This window comes from Salvia hispanica, chromosome 3, assembly GCF_023119035.1.
Source record: "Salvia hispanica cultivar TCC Black 2014 chromosome 3, UniMelb_Shisp_WGS_1.0, whole genome shotgun sequence".
Taxonomy (NCBI): Eukaryota; Viridiplantae; Streptophyta; class Magnoliopsida; order Lamiales; family Lamiaceae; genus Salvia; species Salvia hispanica.
This window is the reverse complement of record NC_062967.1, coordinates 43592424-43615764: the sequence shown is the minus strand read 5'-3', so window position 1 is coordinate 43615764 and position 23341 is coordinate 43592424. Positions and strand designations below refer to the sequence as shown.

General features: G+C 37.2%; 2 protein-coding genes across 2 annotated transcripts; both read left to right on the top strand.

Annotated features, from left to right (window-relative positions):
* Positions 1–2802: 2802 nt before the first annotated feature.
* LOC125208987 (fatty acyl-CoA reductase 1-like) lies at positions 2803–5742 on the top strand. Its single transcript, XM_048108544.1, has 10 exons — positions 2803–2917; positions 3007–3110; positions 3609–3811; positions 3931–4031; positions 4237–4435; positions 4554–4715; positions 4803–4884; positions 4969–5247; positions 5349–5476; positions 5562–5742. The coding sequence occupies exons 1-10, from the start codon at positions 2839–2841 to the stop codon at positions 5716–5718; spliced, it is 1494 nt and encodes a 497-aa protein (XP_047964501.1). The 5' UTR covers positions 2803–2838; the 3' UTR covers positions 5719–5742.
* A 12039-nt stretch (positions 5743–17781) lies between these two features.
* Positions 17782–23009, top strand: LOC125214003 (mitochondrial substrate carrier family protein C-like). Its single transcript, XM_048114836.1, has 7 exons — positions 17782–19159; positions 19893–20310; positions 21099–21243; positions 21468–21586; positions 21662–21740; positions 21877–22110; positions 22504–23009. The coding sequence occupies exons 1-7, from the start codon at positions 18034–18036 to the stop codon at positions 22837–22839; spliced, it is 2457 nt and encodes an 818-aa protein (XP_047970793.1). The 5' UTR covers positions 17782–18033; the 3' UTR covers positions 22840–23009.
* The last annotated feature ends 332 nt before the right edge of the window (positions 23010–23341 follow it).

Below are 23341 nucleotides of genomic sequence, written 5' to 3'. Positions count from 1 at the left end.
TATTGTTTGGTCCTGACCGACATGTTATTCGGTTCCACCGAATGAGCCGAAATTCAGTGACAGACAATAAAAAAAAATTGTTTGCATGCGCAGGGATTTGATCTATAATGTTCCATCTTCAAATTCAAGACTTCAAATTGTTAAACATTAAATACAAAATTCATAAATCGTAATCATATATTCATATTGGTAGAATACTGATGGTTTTAATAATAGTTAAACCATAATATTATCACAAACATACACTACAAAATTTAAATACTAAAATATTCATATTAGCAAAATATGCTAATTGCCTAAGCGGGCGGCGAACAATTCTATTTCTATAGGTAGGTTTTTTACTTTTTCATTTCTTTTTTTACATTTCAAAACTGAAATAACGAAACCTCTTATATTGCTTATAGCATCATAAATCCAAAATTAAGACCAAATCTACCCCCCTTAGATTTTGAAATGAATGAATGGCATTAAATCTTACGAATTTTAATGTATAGTAGACAAAATATCAACAAAGGGGTAAGATCGTTATTTTGTTATCATATGATAATTTTCGTGAGTTTTTTTTATATCAGCATAGTGTATTACAAATATCAACACAATGACATGAGTATTTCAACACAAGTACACGAAAATATCAACATAGTTTTATTGAGATTTTATATGCATTATATTAAATTTTTTTATGTATTTCTTGATATAAATCTGTTTATCAACATATACGAAAACAAAAATAAATGATCAAATTTCATCATCTGAACATTATCGGAATATATGCAATTAAGATCTCGTTAGAATCCTTGTAAAATTACCTATAATTTGATATGTTCTTTACGAAAAAATAATGTAAATCGAGAAAGTTACATAAATTTAAAGTTTTAGAATAATTTATGCAGTAGCATCCCGGGGCCGCGCCCAGGTCCGGCACGACAGCGTTGGAGGAGCATGGGTCGTGCCCCAACGAGTCCCTGCCCAGCGTTGAAAGGCCTTCGGGCGGGACCGCAAGCCCCAACCTTTTTTTTTCGAATTTTTTGCCTATTTATATCTCATTTCTTCAACATTCTTCCACCAATTTCTCCATTTTTATCCTCTAAATTATTTCAATATTTGTGGCTGCGATGGAGTGGTTTAACACCGACGAACGATAGATGAACGAGTTCGTCAACGCCAACAACCGGTACCTACCGGCATCGCCCAACCCAAATGCAGCGCCTAGTCCGGGGGTGGCATCCAACATGGACTTGCCATCGCCAGTTAGCACCGATGGGTACGACATCAGTGATATGGAGCCCGCTCAAGGGAGGGGCAAGGCTGCGGCTGCCGATGATGAGGGGCCGAAGAAGTATAGGCCGGAGGAGACATTGTGGCTGGCCAAGAACTTCGTCGACGTCTCTGAGGATCCTATCATCGGCAACCAGCAGAGCAGCAAAGTGTTATGGGAGCGGATTGCCTAGATATATAATATTGGTTGACCAAGAGGGACGTTCGAGCGTAACTACGTGAAGCTACACAAGCATTGAGGTCGGGTCCAAAAGGAGATGATGAAGTGGAATGGCAAGTGGACTAACGTAGTCCGGATGTATCCGAGCAGGCACAACGAGATGGACCTCCTGGCGAAACCCAAGGTTGAGTTTTACTCTGACGGGAAGAAGCACTTCAAGTACTACGATGTTTGGAAGATTGTCGAGAAGAGCCCGAAGTACACCGCTGGGGCAGAACCGGCGGGAAGTGGGGCATCGAAGAGAACCAAAGTTTCCGCCTCCGGAAACTACTCTTCGAGCGAAGGAGGTCCGAAATTCGACCTGGTGGCAGACGACGACGTCTTCATATCATTCCCTAGTACTCAAAGCCGTCCGATGGGAACTTAATCGACAAAGAGAAAAGCGAGGGGAAGGCAACTACAAGTTACCGCTATGCCGCCGCCGCCACCCAATCCTTCTCTGGACAAGATATTCGACTTTATGTTGGATATGAGTATTAGCTTGTGGATGGGCCATCTAACGGAATTAACATCGAGGGATACCTCGACAATGTCGAAGTTCGAGCTCGAGTTGTACCATGAAATGATCGCCTACCTTCGCGCACAAATGAAGAAGAAGTAGTTTTTTCATTCCTAGGAATTGTATTTTTTTTTCTAGGACTTGTAATTTTCATTTTCTAGGTCTTGTAATTTTCATTTTCTAGGACTTGTAATTTTTTTTCGACTGAACAATGAATTTTTCGTGTTTTAATTATTCAACGTATTCTATTTTACGAGTAAAATATGTTGTAGTTGTCAATAGTGCAATTTAATAGTTGTGGCTTGGATGGGGCCTGCAAGGTTAGAGGAATTGTGGCCTGGGACTGAAATTTAGGGGATTGATGACGTGGAAGGGACTTAGGGCCTGAACCGGACCGGGAGTTGTGGATGCCCTAATTAGTTAGCAATTGATCACCACCACATATTTAATATATTAAATACTAACTAATGATAATTTAGGCCATCTAAAACTAAATAATTTAATATGATTTTTAACTATTTAAATAATCCTAACTATATACCAGACGAACCCTTAAGTTAGAGACATCAATGCTGGTTAAAAGTTAAAACCAATGGGTCTTTTCTATAATTTTTTTCAAGTGATAAGAATGCGTAGTATTTTTTTCATGAAACTCTTAATTTTGGCACATTTATTGGTTAGGCATACATCAAGATTTAGCTTTACCAAATTCTTAATTTAAGCAATAATAAAAAGACGACTCTCTATATAAAGTAGCATCAACTCACCACACTTCACACTATCACAATTCACACACACCTCCCATTTTTCCTCATTTCAAGCACCTTGTATTCTTTTTGCTATGGAAGAAAGTAAAATTCTCAAACATTTTGAGGGAAAGACCATTTTAATCACTGGTTCCACTGGCTTTTTAGCAAAGAGTACTCTCTCTCTCTCTCGTTATTGTTCCTAATTTGGCCTGGTTCTAATTAATGGTTTTCTTTTTGATATTTTTGCTGGTGTTTTTTAGTATTTCTAGAGAAGATACTTCGATTGCAACCCAATGTAAAGAAATTATTTCTTCTACTGAGAGAGACCCCTAAATTATCTGTCCAACAACGGTTCGAAGAAGAGGTACAAAACCAATTCAATGCATGGTAGTATTATAAATGTAATTATACATAATTTTTCATTTTTGAATTAGTTACATCATAATGTGAAATGTCGATCTTTGCACTCAAATACTCCGGCCATTCAAATCTATATAGCTACCTGCATGCTACCCATTAGAAAGAAAAAAAAAATACAGGCTCAAATTAAATACTAGTAGTACTAGTATATTTTTGATACATATTTGAAATATCTTGTTTATATTTTCACTCATTTTTTATATCCTTTTTTTTGTGATCAGTATTAATCCATGCATATATACATCATAATTATGGATATGGGCTTTAACCATTCGTCGTTTAAGTTTTTGATTAATTAGTTATAAGTTGGACTGCTAAAGTTATTAAATGCATTAAGAAAATAGGATTTTCTATTTCCAAAACTCCTGTGCTCAATCAATAAGTCAATAGAACCAATGAAAAATATTTTTAAGGTTGCCATTTCTCGATTCTTTGTATATAGGTTGTGGGCACAGAGCTATTTCGAGTTCTCAAAGAAGAATGTGGGGAAGATTTTGAGTCGATAATATCCTCAAGAGTTGTACCGATATTGGGCGATGTTGGTTATGAAAATTTTGGTATAGTTGATGCACAGCTGCGACAACAAATGTGGCAAGAAATTAATATTATTGTCAACTCAGCCGCAACTACCAGATTTGATGAAAGGTATGTATAGTTATGTGGGATAATTTCAGCTAATTAAATCAAATTTAATAAGGGAATTTTTAAAACAACAAACTTAGTATGTTGACTTTACACTTTTATTTTGGTATTTTGAAATATAGGTATGATGTAGCTTTCGAAATAAATTCGTTGGGAGCCAAGAATGTTCAAGACTTTGGCACAAAATGTTCGAAACTAGAGATGCTTCTTCACGTCTCCACCGGTTAGTTAGTTATTTAGGGTTTGAACAAATTGCTATATAAATAGAGTATTTAATTTTTCTCTCTTTCGACTTCGATCATAAAGTTGGTAACAAATGCTGATCAATAATTTTTCCCTTTCTTGGAATCAATAATATAAATATTTGTTGAGTATATATTACTAGTATGTATATTTCTTGATTTCAATTGAATTTTGAATATATGTAGCTTATGTGCATGGCACTAAGGTGGGATTAATGCAAGAAAAGGCTTTTGGTATGGGTGAAACCCTTCCTGGCGCCAAAATACCATACTTGGACATCAACAGAGAGAAGAGTGTAATTCAAGAAAAATTAAGGTCGCTCCATACTCAGAAGCTGTCAGAAAGAGAAATCACTCTAGCTATGAAGGACTTTGGCATCGAAAGGTTGCTTCACTTTCTTGTATTTTTCTCTTGTTTATACATAGTGAATATATATGTATGCTTTGGACTCATAAAATTAATTGGTGTAAACTAAAACTTAAATTTTGAATTGTATGAGCAGAGCTATGATGCATGGTTGGCCTAATACGTACGTATTTACAAAGGCAATGGGGGAAATGTTGTTGGAGAGATTCAACCAAAACTGCAATGTTGTTATTATTCGTCCCACTATTATTACAAGTACTTTCAAAGATCCATTTCCTGGTTGGGTCGAAGGTCTAAGGTGCAAATATTTTCATTACTTAGTTAATTCTAACTTGGACTAAAGTTATTTAATAGAGTATATATATTTTTTGTGAGTGACCAACAGAACTTTGGACAGCATCTTTGTTGCTTATGGTAAAGGGAATATCAAATTCTTTGTAGGTGATCCACACGCTGCAATTGACTTGGTAAGCTAATGTTGATTCTAGTTTTTTTTACCAAATATATACATTTATCTATAAGTAATTATTGTTGAAACAATTAAATTATAGGTACCAGGTGACATGGTGGTAAATTGCATGATTGCTGCAATAGCTTCACATTCAAATCCAATTAGTGAAAAAGAGGGTATAATTGTATACCAAATAGGTTCCTCGAGGCGAAATCCAGTGAAATATGATGAGCTTAAGTGGTTTATGCATCGTTATTTAAACAATAATCCATTGTTTGATAGCTGCGGAAAACCTATCAAAGTTGTCTCTCCAGTTGTTCTAAATACAATGACTAGCTTTCACAACTACATTTCTTTTCACTATTTGCCATTTGTCCAGGTCAGCTTGTTTCTTTTATTTACTATTTTGTCTATTATCCTAAATAAATTAGATTCATCAATAAAAATAAAATCAATCGTTGTTGTTTTGGTGGTTTACAGATGCTTGGATTGGCAAATATTATATGTTGCAACTTTTTTGAACGTGCATACACTAATGCAAAACGAAGAATCAAAAAAGCCATGCGATTAGCTGACCTTTACAAGCCTTACTTGTTTTCACAAGCAATGTATGTATTTCTATTAAATTTATCTAATCATATGGGGAAAAGGATCTTATTTGATTTAATACTATGTTTTATGTTTTATTGACAGCTTTGATGACAGTAACACTGAGAACTTACGAATGAGTGTGAGAGGAAGCATTATTGACATGGAATTGTTTGATTTTGATCTTAAGGGAGTTATGTGGGATGACTACCTATTGAACACTCATTTTCATGGAATAGCCAAATATGTGTTGGGTGGCTAGTTGTGATGTTTTTCTACACTCCCTCTCTCCTAGCTTGGAGAATTTGTACTACTACTATTATTGTTATTATTATTATTATCATTGTTATTAATATAATATTATTATTGTTATTATTATTTGGGAAAATATATGAATTTAATCTAAATTATTACATATGTGATTTTATCGGGTATGGGCCGACCGACCCATCTCAATTTCCATGACAGAAGAAAAGTTTTAAGGGCCTTAAAATGTGTATTATGATGGGCTCTATGCAGTAACTTAAAAGTTGCATTGTTGGTTTTAACAAAGTAATTGGGCTCATTAAAAAAAATCAAATCAATTAATTAGCTCGATTTAAAAGAAAGTGTGAGTAGAATGCGTTATCAATGAGATTGAGATTGTATGGTGATCAATTGTTAACTCATCATTTAATTACTAAATACAACTAATTTAAGACCATAGGATTTTAGAAAATTTGTGATCTACAATTTGCCACGTGTAATTTTTATTTTTATTGATTAAATTGAAAAGGAAAAAAAAACTACCAAATTAGGGTTTTGGATGAAAATGTCAATATATCGTTTCGAGAATATCAACACAATGCTTTGAGAATGTCAACACAATGCTTTGAGAATATTAACACATTGTTTATATTGATATTCTACCTGTATTATATTGACATATTTTATAAAAAAATTCAATTTTTTTCTTCAAATTTTAACGTCGGAACATATGCAAGTGAGATCTCGTTAGAATCCTTATGAAATTATCTTTAATTTGATATATGTTGTGCGAAAAAATAATTTAAATCGAGAAAGTTATATGCGTTTTAAACTTATGGGATATTTTTCAAAAGTTAGTTACAACTAATTTGTTATAAATTGACCTTAATACCTTCGTTCACGTTTTTTTGTTAATCGTATTGACATTTCGGGGTTGATGATGTAGGCCCTTAATTTAAATATCTAATGACTGTTATTTAGTTGTAGTTAGCAATTAAGTGTTGAGTTAGCAATATAACACTCCTCACGAAAGATATTTTGAAATGATATAATAAGATATTTAGTATCCGTTCAGTTTATAGGACAAAATATGATGGGTTTTGCAATGAAAGACTTGTCAAATTAAACGTCAACGGCCTTTGTTCCAGCGACAAGGAGTTTAGACATTATTGTATGAGGTGCCGAGTTCGAGCCCTCTGAATATAATTTATAATTTCCTCCTATATATAGGAGTTTATTTAAAAAAAATTAAATGAATTCTTGATTGAATGTAATAAGTGATCATAGTTATCACGCTAATTCACATAAAGCATACATTGTGCATATAAATCACGTAAAAGAGTAAAACCCTATTCATAATTCTTTGGATTCGATAAATTGTGATTCTGGTTCGCTACATTTAAAATCAATTCCGGATTCACAGCATTTTGATTTATGATTTTGTGAAATCTACAGGGTATTGACGTTTGATTTCTTCTTTCTGATTTATGTTTCACTTCTATCAATTTGATTTATTCTCCTATAGTGATGTGCAATTTGTTTCATTCAATTTTGGATTGGCTATGATACTACAGTAGAAATGAAGGAGTTTACATTTTCAATTTCTTTCTTAACATAGTGATTAAATTAAGAAACATGAATCCAGTTGAGCAGATTATTCTATGGATGAGATGAACCTGTTAGTCAGGAGATTGCCCAGTTTATCCATGAAAAAAAGAGATTAATAATCAAAATACATAGTATATTAGTAATCGTATATCATTAATATTGTCAATATACTTTTTGCTTTTAAGTAATGAATGAATACAATATTCAGTTTATTTCATGTCTTGATGTAGTGTTCAGTTTAAGTATTTCGGTTTATTTCATGTCAACATAATGACATACTACTATTTGATTAGCATTTTAACAAATTCACACAAAATTCTCAAATATTTATGAATTAATATTGATTTGATTTCAAACAAAATTAAGGAGGAAACATGATTTAATTAATCAAGATCAATTAAAACCAATTAATTTAGTTAATGCATTCTCACTTGATTTATTAATATTAAAAATTAAATAAACACAATTTGATTAATGAATATGGATATAGCATACTACTATAATTAATGTTGAATATGCATTTTTCAAAATTGATTGATTGGTGGTGGGTGATGGTTGCACTTTTCAAAATTGATTGCACAAAACACTATTTTTTATTTATTTTTTTTAAATACTTATTTTTAATTCAAATTGGATTCCATTTCCCCCCATTTTTATCTATAAATACCCCCCGTTTTTTTGTTTATGTTTAGACGAGTACGATACTTGTAAATTATGAGTATCACATTGTAATTTGTTTGTAAATTTTCTCACATTGTAATTTGTATATTGAAATTGTACATTTGATATCATTTTCACCTTACTCGTCTTACTTCAATTTAAACTATCCATTTTATTGTTTCAATTTATTTTATAATTTCAAACTACATGGTAAATAAAATAAAGGAAAAAAACCGTGAAACCGCGAAACCGAACCTAAACCGCTACGAACCGTTCGAAAACCTGCGGTTCGGAACCGAAACTAAAACCGTGAAACAAGCTCACGGTTCGATTCCGGTTCCATATTTCCCAAAACCGGAACTAGCGGTTCCGAACCGAAACCGCCGGTTCATGAACCGTGAGCAAGTCTACCCTAAACCATCACTATTGAGTAAGTTTTATTAACCAATCAGTTAACTACCTTATCAATGTTCTCTTACTAATTTAAATATTAATTTGTTTTAATTAATCAACAACTAATTAATTGATGATTTCCTACGTGCATAAGTTATACGAAAGAAACAATTTGAACAAATGGCATGATAGTCATTACGCTTTGTATCTACGATTAAGTGTGTTGATAAGTTCTTGTTTAGATTTTACTCTTACTTACCCAACAACAAAAATAAAAGTCTAACTTGGTCAACTACAAGCTTTCACGGAATTTCCATGGTAACGCAAAAATTTGTAATCTCGATGCTGCAAGCCAGCAAGCTGATGAAGAAATGATATCCGACATATCTTGTCTACCTAAACAAAGAGGAGAAAGAAGAAAGGAAGTTGGAAGAGGTGGACATCGCTTGTGAATTTCTAGATGTGTTTCCTGACACACTACCAGGTTTACCATCAAACAGACAAGTGAAATTCACCATAGACCTAGAACTAGAATCCCCCTGGTATCAAAGACACCATATCGAATGGCCCAAAAAGAACTAGATGAACTGAAGGTTCAACTGCAAGAATTCCTGGACCTGGGATTCATTAGACCCCGCGTCTCGCCGTGGGGAGCACCTGTATTGTTTGTCAAGAAGAAAGACGGGACCATGAGAATGTGTGCGAACTACCAAGAGCTGAATAAGCTAACCCTCAAGAACAAGTATCTGTTGCCTAAAATCGATGATTTGTTTGATCAGCTCAAAGGAGCCAGTGTATTTTTCAAAATGGATCTGAAGTCAGGATATCACCAGCTGAAGATTAAATCAGAGGATGTGCCCAAGACGGCCTTCCGAACCAGATATGGTCATTATGAGTTTACAATGGTACCGTTTGGACTAACGAATGCACCAATGGTGTTTTATGGACCTAATGAACCGCGTTTTTCACCCTTACCTTGACAAGTTTATTCTAGTCTTCATTGACGACGTGCTGATATACTCCAAAAATAGAAAGGAACATAAGGAGCACTTAAGGACCTCCCTAGAGACGCTACGGGCAGAGAAGCTCTACACCAAATTCATCAAGTGCGAATTTTGGCTCGATGAGGTGAACTTTCTTGGACACGTCGTGACTGCAGAAGGAATCTGGTCACCAGTGATAAGACTCGTTTCATGCATTGGTTTTGGGTGTATTACATGCTTATGGGGAAGATAATGCATAAATTTTGAGTTTAAGTGTGCAGGTTGCTGCTAGGTCAAGTAGATGGTGCAAACTGACCGAACAGATGCAGATTGAGCAAATGTGGAGTGAAAGTGCAAGGAAAAGGACAAAAGAGAGAGAATTCGAAGATACCCCTATTTTAAGGGTACAAATGTCAAATCATGGAAGGCATACCCTAGGGATTTGGGCCTCAAGCCTCCCTATATAAAGAGACCAACATTGAAGAAAGAGGCAGCTCTTACAGCCGTTTTTGGGAGTTCCTCTAGTGCTTTCAGTTCATTTTCTAGCCATTCACTCACAGTCATAAGTGGATAGAGTTCCTAGTTAAAAATTCATTTCAACTCTAATTCCAAGCTCTTTGCATTCTAGTTCATAGGGGGAAGCATCTCAGTTTCGACCGTCTATTAGTTGAAATCGTGTTCCACTGCTCTACGGAGCAAAGAAACAATCACTTACATTTTGTTTTGCATCTTTTAGTTCTGTTTTCGCAAGTGTTTTAGTATTTTGAACATCTTAGTTTAAAGATCTTTTGGTATTTCGTTGTTGGGGTTTGAATATTGATGTTAGATTTTGTTCGATCTGGTTTAAATCTGAAGTTATGGAAGTTTTTGTTGGTGTTTCTGTTGGATCTGGTGGAGTTGAGCTTTATTTGTGATTTGTTGGATGCTTTTTGCAATTGGTAGTGTTAGAATGTCTTAAATCTAGTTTGTTAACGTTCGATATTTTAGATCCATCCTAGTTAGTGTTTAATTTCACAGCTTTGGTATGTTCAGTTTCTCTGCGTTAATGGTGTTTGATGCTCGTTCTAACTATGTTTTTAGCTTAGTTACATGAAGAAGATGAAGTAGGAGGTAGTTAGAGTTCAGATCTGCAATTCTACTTTATGCTTTTCACTTTTACAACTTTTCTGCCAACTTAGACTGTTTAGGAAATCTGGTCCCCGCTTTAATTTTTTGTATTGTCTGCATATTTTAAGAATGTTTTCAGCATGATCTTTAGTTGCAGGTGCTCTTAGTTGTTCAATTTCAGATTTAAATGTTTGTTTCAAGTTTAGTCGTTATGCATGCTTTCTGTACGGCGCTTGTCTAGTTGATCAGTTAGGTAGAGTACTCTGTTTAGTCTTCCGAGTCTAGTTGATACTTAACCCACTTAGTTGCATGGCAGCAGCCAAAAATCCCTCCAAAACGTCCTGAACATATGCTTTTCGCCTCCATCCTTGTGGGATTCGATCCTTACTTCCCTATACTAATTACTAGTATTTGTGGGTTAAGGTTTTGAAAGTAGCTTCGGATTGCGCGTCCGATGACACGCTGATAGGTCTAGCGAATCTGCTAGATCAGTTTGGTCCAGTCAGTATGCTTGATCACTCTGCAATTTATATTTTATTTTCAGCATGAGCTTCGTAGCAAGTTTCACCCAGCAAAAATAGAGGCGGTACGAAATTGGAAAGTGCCAACTACACCCAACGAAATTCGAAGTTTCTTAGGACCAGCTGGCTACTATAGGAGATTCTCGAAAATCGCATGGCCAATGACCCATCAACTAAAGAAGGGAACCAAGGTCTCATGGTCCCCTGAGTGTGAAGCAAGCTTCCAGCTATTGAAGGAGAAATTGACCAGCGCACCCGTACTATCAGTCCCAGAACCCGGAACGGAGTACGTAGTCTATACGGATGCCTCCAAGAGCGGACTTGGATATGTGTTGATGCAAAACGAGAAGGTGATCGCTTATGCGTCCCGACAACTCAGACCGCACGAGCTCAACTATCCAACACACTACCTAGAACAGGCGGCAGTTGTCCATGCCTTGAAATTTTGGAGACATCACTATACGGAGTTAGGTGTGAATTTTTCACGGACCACAAGAGTCTCAAATATTACTTCGAGCAGAAGGACTTGAACAAGCGACAGAGGAGATGGCCCGAAATAGTAAAAGACTATGACTGTGACGCCCCGGAATTTCGATCCTTTCCTTCGGGATAAATCGGATTTATTAGCTTAATTAATTTCGTCTGGAAGATGTGTAATCGTAGACGTGGTTGTAATTTTCGAATTTGGAATAATGCAAGTATTTTTCGTTGGATAAAATAAAGTGCAAAGAAGTTTTGTGTCAAGGATAAAAGTAAAGCTATGCTTTTATTAGATAAATAATTGAGGAACAAATTACACAAGAATGTCGAAGAATTTATTCACATAGTGCTTACATAAGTGAAAGTGACAATACACTCTTATATTACAACTCTTCTCTAGAGACTCTAATTACATGAAAATGGAAAGTATGACTATAGCTCCCAAACCAACATTTGGATCTTTCCAAGAAGGGGATCATGAGGATCTTGAGGAAGATCATCTCTTCCTCTCTCTCGACTTCTACACCACCTTGATAGCCAAGCTACACCAAAGAAACCTACAAAGAAATAGCCACCAAAGAGGTTAGAAAGATTCCAATAAAAGAGCAAGGATTTTGGCTTTCACCAATAAGGTATAAGTGATGATCAAGACATCACATTGCTGCCATGGGATCGGAAAAAATATGCCCAAGAACCGAGACATCCCCAATTCTCCACATAGAGCAATAGAGACAATAGTAAACAAGGGATGAAGTCATCATCTAGGCCTAAAAGGGAGTAAGCAAGATCCCTCCTTACACCAAGAACAAGGCTGAAAATACAGCCAAGGATGTCATCCAAAAATTGCACCAAAACGGCAAGAATCTCACAATCATCAAGCTCGAAAGTGAGAGAGCTAGCAAGCCCAAAATAGGAGCCTTTGGCTCCAAGTCTCAAACCTAGCTTTCAATAGATTAGCACCATATAAGCAGCCTCTCTTCACCTCCTCCACCACCACATTCCATCACCACAAATTCCACACAACACCAAGCGCGAAGAGCAGCGAGGGAGGAGGGAGAGGGCAGCGAGTGGTGACGGCAAGGACAACCACCACCGATACAAGTTCAACAAGTAAGGTAAACAACCTCAACACCCATCTCCATCGCATCATGTAGATCAACCAAATAGATAGCCAATAACTTAGATTCATAGAAGCTCAATAGAATAGTCATAACAGTAGCAAGCATAAAGAACCAAGCATCAACAGAGGGTACCAATGCTTAGTCAAGTATGAGATACTCCCAAATCAGTAAACCACAAGTATGACAATCATAGAAATAAGACTAAGTGTAGCAAAAACAATAGCAAGCTCATCCCAGTGATTGAATACAGCCAAGTTTCGAATCAATAAGCGCTAGAGAGCCCCAAAGCTTTCGTTGTTATTGTTAGAAATTGAGTAGAAGGGGGGAGGAGACTTAGCTTAGGCGGAGAAGCTGCCGGGCGACGGCGAGTGTCGACGGAGCCGAAGAACTTCCGCGGAGAAGCTGCGGATCACGGTGGCAGCAGGGGCGAGGCGGCCGGCAGACGGGCGAGTGTCGACGGAGTCCGGAAGCTCCTGCGAAGAAGCTGCAGGCCGCGGCTGAGAGAGGGAGGAGAAGGCGATGCCTCCCCACGCCCCCTCTCGCCGGAAAGCTGCGCTGCAAGGCGGCGGCAGCGGCAAATGACGGGGAACGACGGTGAAGAAGGGTCGCCGCTCGCGTAGTGAAGTGGCGAACGGCGCGAGAACCGGCGCTGGCGGGACTCCAAAATCCCGGCAAGCCTGGCGGCGCGGTTTCGCCGGAGAGGAAAGGCGCCGCCTCTGATTTTGAAGTTAGGGATTTTAATTTTTGATTTGGGGATTTATTGTGGAGATAAATGATGAGAAGAGAAAGGATTTTAAGAAAAGAAGGAGGGAGCTCCGGCGACGCCGGAGATGGCGACTCGCCGGAGAAGTCGCGGGCGGAGAGTGGAGGAAGCACCGCCATTCCTCCTCCGATCTAGTTTTTCCCAATTCTTGTTTTTGAGAAATGTGGGAGAGGGAGAGAGAGAGTTGACCGATGGGTGAGGGAGTATAATGTGGGCTGCCCCATTTCTAAATTTTGGAAGTGGGCCACTCTTTTTTTTTCACTTGTTGGATCCTTGAATAATAAGAGGATTGGGCTCTAATAATTAAATCAACCAATTGGGCCATTCTAAGCTAGTAGGGAGTGTTGGGCTCTAGCATTTAATTAGCGGGCTAAGAAATTAGTAGATTGGGCCAATGATTTAATTATGGGAAGTTGGAATTAAATTAAGGATTTTGAGATGGAGCTCGAAGGTCGAGGAATTAATTTCCGAATGATTTATTTAGACTCCGAGAAATAAAGTAGTAAAGTGGGAGGCGCGAAAGCCGACCGGCGTCGCCCCGCGACGCCATGGGCGGCCTTAAGAAAAATCCGAAGAGAAGGATTTTTGAAGAGACTTTCCAAGAATTCATATTCTTGTTAATAAGTGCCCGAATATTTAAGTTAGAGAAAATAGAATTTCTCCAAGTTAATAAAGAGAATAAATAAACTCTGCAGAGTAGTAAAGCCGAGGTAGGATTAAGAAAAATCCTATAGGCCGAGACTGAGATATAGGTGCTATCCAATAGGATGCATGCATTCTTTCTAAAGAGAAATAATTCAAGTATTAATTAGCGTGCTACGCTATTTATTTTCAAGGGATAAATTGCTCGAGGGCGAGTGAGGCCAAAGCGAGTAATTGAGTTGAGACATAAGCATATCAGGTGGGCTTTCTTTTAATATCCAGCACTATAGTGTGGATATAAAGCAAATACTTTTGAAGTTATGAAAAATCATTTAATCAAAATGAAGCAGTGATTATTTTAAAGTTGTTGTCATGCCATAAAATGTTTGTTTTGAGGCCTATCTGTTGGGGTAATAGCCCGTGGGTTTTGGCGATGCCAGCCCGAGTTTAACGAATTCGGTTCCCAATAGGACCGCAAATCCTGTTCGGAATAATGTGCACGAGAGCCGTGAGCCATCAGCTGTTGGCCGGCGATGTGTCCGCTGAAGGTGGCCACCTTCACGGTACACGATTCTCAGATAAGGCGAGGATCCAAAAGAACTTAGACTGCAGTCGGACTTTTAAGATCACAAGAGAATTTAGTATGCTCGGGCCTTTTAAGAAAAACCCCCGTGCGATACTGTGGATGGATGACAACTATATATTGTATGTTTTGTTTTCGGCATGTGTCCACTGAGTACTCCTGTACTCAGCCCTGCATGTATTTATAAATGTGCAGGTTGAACGTCAAGAGGATGGAGAAATGATCGGAGTCGATGCTACTAAATAATCAAGTGGATCTTTCACGATTCGTGTCTTCATACACGAAGTCGTCTAGTATGGACTTATTCCGCTGCTCTTTTGTGAAGTGAGACATCTTAGAATCTCACCTTCGAACTCTGATTTATTGATGAAATGTTTATTCTAGTTCTAAGACCATGTAATGGCACATTTGACTTCTATTCTATGATATGATCGACTTGGCCTTCGGGTATATTCACAAGTTCTTTCCCCTCTTCTTTCCCCGTTTCTTTAATCCCTCCCATTAGTCGCGATTTACCCGCTTTCGCTATCCTTAGCAAAGTGCGGTCGTGACAATGACTGTGGCATTAATTACCACTTGGGCATGGTTTAACGTCGTGGCAGACGCGTTGAGCCGTAAGACTCAACACCAATTAGCAGTCTTGTTCACCCAGGAAGAGAAACTGCTATGAGAATTTGACAGAATGAGTTTAGAGATAGTGCGAGCACCCGAGACGGTAGAGGACATAATTTCCCCTCTAATAGTTATTCCCGATTTGAGAGGCAGAATTGTCGATGCCTAGAGACGGGACGAGACTCTGGAGAAGTTGCGCCTAAAAGTGAGAACAGGCGAACAAGAGAATTACCGGGAGGAACCGGAAAATGCGCTCACGTTTGAAGGGAGACTGTGTGTGCCGAATCAGGAAGAGCTCAGAAATGAGATAATGAGCGAAACACACGATACTCCATGCACCGTCCACCCAGGAAGTACAAAAATGTATCAGGACTTAAAGAAGAAGTTCTGGTTGGACGGAATAAAAAGAGATGCAACATCTTTCGTTGAGAGATATCTTGCTTGTCAGCAAGTGAAGGCGTTGCACCAACAACCTTATGGGAAGTTGAGATTCCCGAGGGAAATGGGAACATATAGCCATAGATTTTGTCGCAGAACATATTTCTAAATGTACAGGTTGAACGTCAAGAAAAAGGAGTGAAGATTAGAGTCGATGTTAGTTAAATAAGTAAGTAGATCTTCCAACGATTCGTGTCTTCACACACGAAGTCGTTTAGTAAGGACTTTTCCGCTTTACTTTTGCTAAGAGAGAATCGTACTCTCTTTCATTGAAACTCTGATTTATTAGAAGAAATGCTTATTGTGCTTCTAAGTCCTTGTAACTGAATACTTGACTCCTAATTTTTATGATGTCATGTGACTTGGCAATTGCTCGTATTCTTAAGTTCTTCCTTTTTCTTTTCCCCGCTTTTTTAATCCCTCTTATAAACCGCGTTTGCTACCCTTAGCAAAATGCGGTCGTGACATTTAGAAAGTCAAAGAAGTTCAATTTGTGAAATTTACTTCTATATTTAAATGATATAATATTAGTTAGATATAAATTTTAAAAAGTTTAAGAGCTTCAATTTATGAAAGTTGCCCAAATAATGGAACGTTTTTATTGCTATGATTGTTTATAATTTCATACCATACATAATTGTTGTAAGTTAGTAGTGTTTGGGATGTCTTAGTGCTAGGCTATTAGGATGTCCACACTATTTGTGAATGCTCTTACAAATATAATAAAAGGGTAATTTAGTACAAAATAATAAGCCAATAAAAAAACCTATTCAAAGAAAAATCGATTTAAAATTTGAGGGAATTTGTTATATACAAATTTTGTCAATTTATCTTTACTCAGAAATTTATTACAATGTAAAATATGTAAAACATCCTATTTTGTATATACTATTTTTTGTTAATTTATCACTATCCTAAATGAAATTCATATAAATGTGGGGTAACAAGGGTATTTTAATAAATAAATACTTATCTCAAAATAGATTGGGCAAACTTCTAATTTTTGCGCACGCAAATATCTAAAATCTAATGAAACAATTTTGAATAAGGTTCTTTTTTTGGTAAATTGTATTTCTTGAAATGCTAGTAACTGAGTTTAATGACTTAATTAATGGAGCATTTTAATCGGATAATTGCACTCATTACACCGAAGAGAATCACATTTTATTTCATTTATTAAAGTTCATGGGACGACGACTATCTAATACATATAGTATAATTTTTATTTTTACATTTATTTTATGTTATTGCTCGTCTTATCTTATCCAATCATTTTATCTTTTTGGAATATCATTTTATCTTTAATGCTCTCTATGCAAATTCACGGCATTTCATTGTCACTATAATTTAGTAAAATCACTATTTCCGGAGAAAAATGCGTTAATGACGATCATAATCATTTGGAAAAGTGTCGCTTAAAATTTATAACTAATTTGGAAAATTATCCATCACATTGTATGGTGGTGTACCATACGCCATTCTAAGAAATTTCATTTGCTACGATATTAATTGCGATTGATTTAGGTAAATCTAATTGGAGTGGATATATATTTAGGTAAATAGAGTATTTACAAGTACTTTAAATTTTTGTACATAACATCGATACTAATTGAAACATATAAGAATAAAAAACAATGTGAAGTAATGGGGTGGGGTAGAGATTCTTCACAAAATATACACCTTTATCTTTAAATACACATTTAGGAACTGATTAAATATTTTCCATGATGTGACACGCATTATTAAGTCAGCATCTACGAAGGGATTTCCACAGATGCCCCCTACACAAATTGAGCAGTAGCACTACGTGTCAAAGGATAAGGTCGAACTACAAGGGTATTAATGTAAGTTCACGAACCAAACGTATTTGATTATGCAAGGGACGTGTATTAATTATCAAATGACTCCACCTTCGCTTAATTTCTTTATCTGAATTAAATATGAAAATTACTAAAATCGGAAATCAGCCTCATTGCTAGTTGCCACCGCCTTCGGTTTGTTGTTCTTCATTTGCACCATTCAGATTCCTCAGATTTGCTTCAACAATCGCAGATTTTTTTAAAATACCTCTTTCAAAAGCTGAAATATTATGAGCCTCACAATTATCCGCAGCAATTTCTAGTGAATTTAGTAAGTATATATTTACACGACGCAGAAATCCCACAATTGATGTATATATACTGTTGCACACGAGCAAACAAGGCAGAATTTATCACTGTTGGAATGATTTGTGAAGGAGAGCTGCTAATTAAGCAGAAGCTGTGCTGGTTTTAATCGATGCTTTTTTTGATTTTTTTGGTGTTTTTTTAGTGATTAGTTTGGATCAGAGGCTGAATGTTTGTGTAAAATTTCTGAATTTGTATATTGGGGCGATTTTTTTTATTTTCGTATGAGCTGTGATTTAGCTAGGGTTTCAAGTGATGGTGGTATCAGGGAATGATCCGTTGGAATCGTTTTTGAATTCGATTCAAGTGGTTAGGAGTGCTTTTTCTCCTATAGAATCGAATTTTCAGAAGGTTACCAAGACTTTTGAGCATTGTTTTAATGGGGCTTCGAAAAATTTGAACCTGAATGCTGGGTTTGATGATGCTAGTGATGAGGTGGTGGGAGCTCAGTTGGATTTGAATAAGAAGAGTGGGAAGCATGTTAATGGTAATGGCGGTGATCGGAGAAAGAGGAGAGTTCCAATCAGGATATTGGTTGGAGTGTTTAAGGATAGAGGTGTAAGTAGTGTGCATAGTAAAGTACGTGTGAGTCGCAATGACAATGTAAATTCTCCGAGGGAAGGGTTGAAAGAGGTATATGGAAATGAGAGTGGTGGGAATGGAGATAAGAGCTTTCATGGGAACTGTCTGCATCTTGATGTGGCGTTGTCATTTTTGGTAAATGGCTTTGTACAGGCTCTCCCGATATCATGTAAGCAGGAGAAAAGGCAGGTTCCTAAGATGAGTAAGGCAGATAAAGCTGAAGTAAAAATGGGGGTTGATACTGAGATTAAACAGGAGTTGAAGGTTAAAGAAGGAAAAGATTTACCTTTGGAGTATTTTATAGGGTTTGTAGTTGATCAGCTCAACCATTTACCGAAATTTGATGTGGGTGTACAGCAAAATGAGTGTAAGAGTGATGAGTGTAAACCTTCATCTGAACCTTTTAATCAGTTTGACCACTTTAAGGCATTTTTTAGTATTTTAGAAGGAAAAAGGGCAGATGTAAATGGGTTTTTGGGGAATTTGAAGTTTGCTCGTGTGGGAGGAGTTCCATCAAGTATGGTTGAAGTGCCTTCTGTGAAGGATGTCGGGGATGATGGCATTAATAATGCTGTTAATGAGGAAGAAACTGGACGCACTTCACCGCAAAAATCGCCCAATGGGTTGTTAAGTATTCCTCTATCCAATGTTGAACGGTTGAGGTCATCTCTGTCAACTGTTTCTTTGACAGAATTGATCGAGCTTTTACCACAGATAGGGCGACCTTCGAAAGAAGATCATCCTGACAAGAAAAAACTTATCTCCGTCCAGGACTTCTTCAGATATACTGAAGCTGAAGGTGAGCTTTTCACTTCTAGATTACTTCATTTAAAATTAGCGACTATACTGTAGATATTTTATTGGTTCAATGATGCAAATAACTTGGCTCAAATGTTCATAGATTGTATCATAAATTATAATCTACATGCTGTGGCCTGGTCTTGCATGTCGTGATAGTATCACTGTGTAAACACCTAACATCCAATTACATGTATTTTAATGTGGATCATGGTTCCCTCTTAATTTGTGTTTTTGCGGAGGCATATTCTCATTCCAATATTTTCTTTAGTGATTCATTGATTTGTCACTGCGGACTCCAACAAAAAATTTGTCGTCCCTCGTTGGGCTATCTTACATGGTCTAAAAAAGGTTCTGACATTTTCTTGAGTTAGATCAAGCATTGCTTCCTCTATTAATCTGAGTGGGACAGTAAGGTCCTTGTCGGCTGTGAGAGATGACCTGTGAAGTTTATCTCTAGGTTAGCTGGTGATGAACATAGAAAAATTGGGTTCCCACAGTTATCTTTGTGTTTAAACTAGGGCCTTGACTTCTTCTTGAGTTAGAGATGGATTCTAGCATGTCGGGGTAAAAATATTTAAGTGCTCATTAAGAAATTGATATTCCACTATTATGAATTGCTATGATCTCTAGCTTTGACATTGAAGATCTAATGCCTTGTGATTTCTGATGCTGAATATATTCTGCATTTTGGTTCCTCGTCATCATGATACAATCTAAATCATTGTTTTCAGGAAAGAGATTTTTTTTCGAATTGGACAGAGATGGTGATGGGCAAGTTACCCTAGAAGATCTTGAAGTTGCTATGAGAAAGAGAAAACTACCTAAGAGATATGCAAATGAGTTCATGCGTCGTGCGAGAAGCCACTTGTTCTCAAAATCTTTTGGTTGGAAACAGTTCTTGTCCTTGATGGAACAGAAAGAACCAACCATTCTTCGGGCTTACACCAGCCTCTGTTTAAGCAAGTCTGGGACTCTGAAGAAAAGTGAAATTGTGGCATCATTGGAGAATGCAGGACTGCCTGCGAATGAGGATAATGCTGTTGCTATGATGCGTTTTCTGAATGCTGATATAGGGGAATCTATATCCTATGGTCATTTTCGGAACTTCATGCTTTTACTCCCATCTGAACGACTTCAAGAAGATCCAAGGTAAATTGAGGTTTATTATTTTCAGTCCTCTCCTTACTTGCTTCGTTCTCTCCATCATGGACCTGTTAATATGAGTCCATGCTGATTGGATGCTAGTTTCGTGTATTACTTCGACTTGGTTTACTTTGTACCCTCGCAAGATGAATGATTACAGGCACTGTACTAGGTTTCTGATTTGCACTATGTCAGATGGCGTTTATGAATCCATTCTGATTTTAGTATATTAAATGTGTAAGTTTTGGAACTCCTTGAAGATTATACTCCCTCTGTCCCATATAGTTTGTCACTTATTTCTATTTTCGTCCGTCTCACAAAATTTGTCACATTTCACTTTTATCATTTTTGGTAGTGGACCCCACTTCCAGTAACTCATTCTCACTCACATTTTATTATAAAACTAATTTATAGAAGTAGGACCCATATTTCACTAAAATTTTCAACCCACTCTCTATTGCATTTCTTAAAACCCGTGCCGGGTCAAAAATACCAAATTTTGTGGGACGGAGAGAGTATCTTGTTACTGGCATCAACAGTTGATTGTTGAACAGCTCTAACAACAATCCAAGCTCTGTTGCATCTTTGATTGATTCGGAAGAGCCAATTCTGTTTGCGAATATATAGTTAGTGGTATAATAGGTCACATGTCCTGTCAAAATAATGTTATCATTTTTAACATGTATGGATACCCGAGTAAATTGGGTATTCTAGTTCTACTTCTGCTTGTTTGATGAACTCTTTGTTTCAGCCTCTGGTAGCAACTAACACAAACTTTTCTTTGCGAATTTCAGGAGCATTTGGTTTGAAGCTGCTACTGTGGTTGCTGTTCCTCCACCGGTAGAAATACCAGCTGGCAGTGTTCTAAAGGCAGCATTGATTGGAGGACTTTCCTGTGCTATGTCTACAGCTTTAATGCATCCTATTGACACGATTAAGGTAAATTATTGTGAAACAAAACATTTTCTTTTCCTCCAGAAAGTATCTTTAGGTTCCTGAAATGATGATACATGGGCATATTAATTTTTGATGTGTTACTTGCTGGTGGCTGTAATTTTGTAAAAATAGGTCATAGTCCAATATTTATTAGAAAAGATCCTCTAGCAGGAGTCTATAACTTTCCATGAGACAATCTGACTGTTCTGTACTGGCATGTCTGTCAGACGAGAGTTCAAGCATCTTCAACCCTCAGCTTTGCAGAAATTTTATCGAAGCTTCCTCAACTTGGAGTCCGAGGCCTATATAGGGGGTCTGTTCCTGCCATATTGGGGCAATTTTCGAGGTGTAGTTTCATTTATCATCCCTTTTATGTCAAGTTGTTGCTACCTGTCAGAATGTTGATCAACTATTAGTGCAGCCATGGTCTCCGAACTGGAATTATGGAAGCAACCAAGCTCGTCTTGATAAATTTTGCACCAACCCTTCCTGAATTACAGGTTAGAATCATGACGGTCTCCTAAACCTATTTCAAAGAATGGAAAAACTTGGTGTACATCTATCTGGCTCTGGCTTTATCAATCGATAGTCGATACCTAATACAGTGTACTTTTTTTTTATAAAATCTGTGTTCAGGTTCAATCCTTGGCGTCATTCTGTAGCACAGTTCTTGGAACAGCAGTGCGTATTCCATGCGAGGTGTTGAAGCAAAGATTGCAGGCTGGTATATTTGATAATGTGGGTGAAGCTATTGTCGGGACATGGCGGCTAGATGGTCCCAGGGGCTTTTTCCGTGGGACTGGTGCAACTCTCTGCCGAGAAGTTCCGTTCTACGTTGCGGGCATGGGCCTTTATGCTGAATCCAAAAAGGTATTAATCTCTTTATCCTAGTTATGTGCTCTCATTCTTTACGCATGCTTCAAAAAATAGGAGCTTGCCAAATGATAAATATACTATCAGTCATTGAATTGTGTCTTACATGGGAAATAATTTCTTTTGTCGCCATACGTCTCTTCAATTACCTTGAAATGTGATAACACTTTCCTTTTTTTTTTTTTATCAAAAATAAGTAATGGGTGTTTAGTGATTGAGATTCTGCCTTCTTTTTCCATGTAACTTTCAACCTCTAAAATAACTAAACCCGAAAAAGGGAATAATATAAGCTAAAAGATGCGCCTGTCCTGATTGACATTAGATAATGATGCAGGATAAATAAAAACTCGGCCCAAAACCAAGTTCATTATTCATATTTCACCATTTCAGGCTGTCCAACGGCTTCTGGAACGGGAGCTAGAACCTTGGGAGACCATAGCTGTCGGGGCTCTATCTGGTGGACTGGCTGCTGTCTTGACAACTCCCTTTGATGTGATAAAGACAAGGACAATGACTGCTCCTCAGGGACGCACCGTGACATTGTCAATTGTAGCTTTCTCAATCCTGCGCAATGAAGGCCCCCTCGGACTATTTAAGGGTGCTGTACCCCGTTTCTTCTGGATCGCCCCTCTGGGCGCCATGAACTTCGCAGGCTACGAGCTTGCAAGAAAGGCTATGGACAAAAACAAAAATGAGGAAACTGGTGAGCCCCTTCTGCAGAAATAGATAGTTCCACCAGATTTTTCTTTGTTATATAAAAAAGCTGCCTGAAGAATTTTTTGGAGCTGTTCAGTAGCTGTTCAATTCGCCGAAAAAATGTGTTTTTCTCTAGCAACTTTTTTGTTTATGATAAGTTTTTCCGTGCTATGATAAACTAGCTTTTGACTTCGGATTCATCGGTAAAGTTCCCATTTACCGGTGGCGACATCGGAAATTTTACATTGCTGCAATTTTTTAGGGTTGATTCTAGTTTATAACCTGAACTTTCAGCTAATTTAGTTTATTCTTTTTGCATGTCCTGCAAATGATCACATGTTTAAAATCAACAACAAAAGGTCAAGTTTGTGGACGGTCCATTAAGAATGAGATAGTGATATTTATTGAAATGACTGATGTAATATTTACCTAGTTTGTGGACAATTTTCGGTCCTTTTAGAGTATATTGAATATTAAGTAGTGATTTATTGAAATGAGACTTCTAAATAAGATAAGATGGAGATTGAAATGA

Coding starts and splice junctions, on each gene's coding strand:
- LOC125208987 (XM_048108544.1), top strand. CDS start 2,839: ATGGAAGAAAGTAAAATTCTCAAACATTTTGAGGGAAAGACCATTTTA. Junction 3,111..3,608: donor AACAACGGTTCGAAGAAGAG/GTACAAAACCAA, acceptor CTTTGTATATAG/GTTGTGGGCACAGAGCTATT. Junction 4,032..4,236: donor GCTTCTTCACGTCTCCACCG/GTTAGTTAGTTA, acceptor GAATATATGTAG/CTTATGTGCATGGCACTAAG.
- LOC125214003 (XM_048114836.1), top strand. CDS start 18,034: ATGGTGGTATCAGGGAATGATCCGTTGGAATCGTTTTTGAATTCGATT. Junction 21,244..21,467: donor ATCCTATTGACACGATTAAG/GTAAATTATTGT, acceptor CATGTCTGTCAG/ACGAGAGTTCAAGCATCTTC. Junction 21,741..21,876: donor CAACCCTTCCTGAATTACAG/GTTAGAATCATG, acceptor ATCTGTGTTCAG/GTTCAATCCTTGGCGTCATT.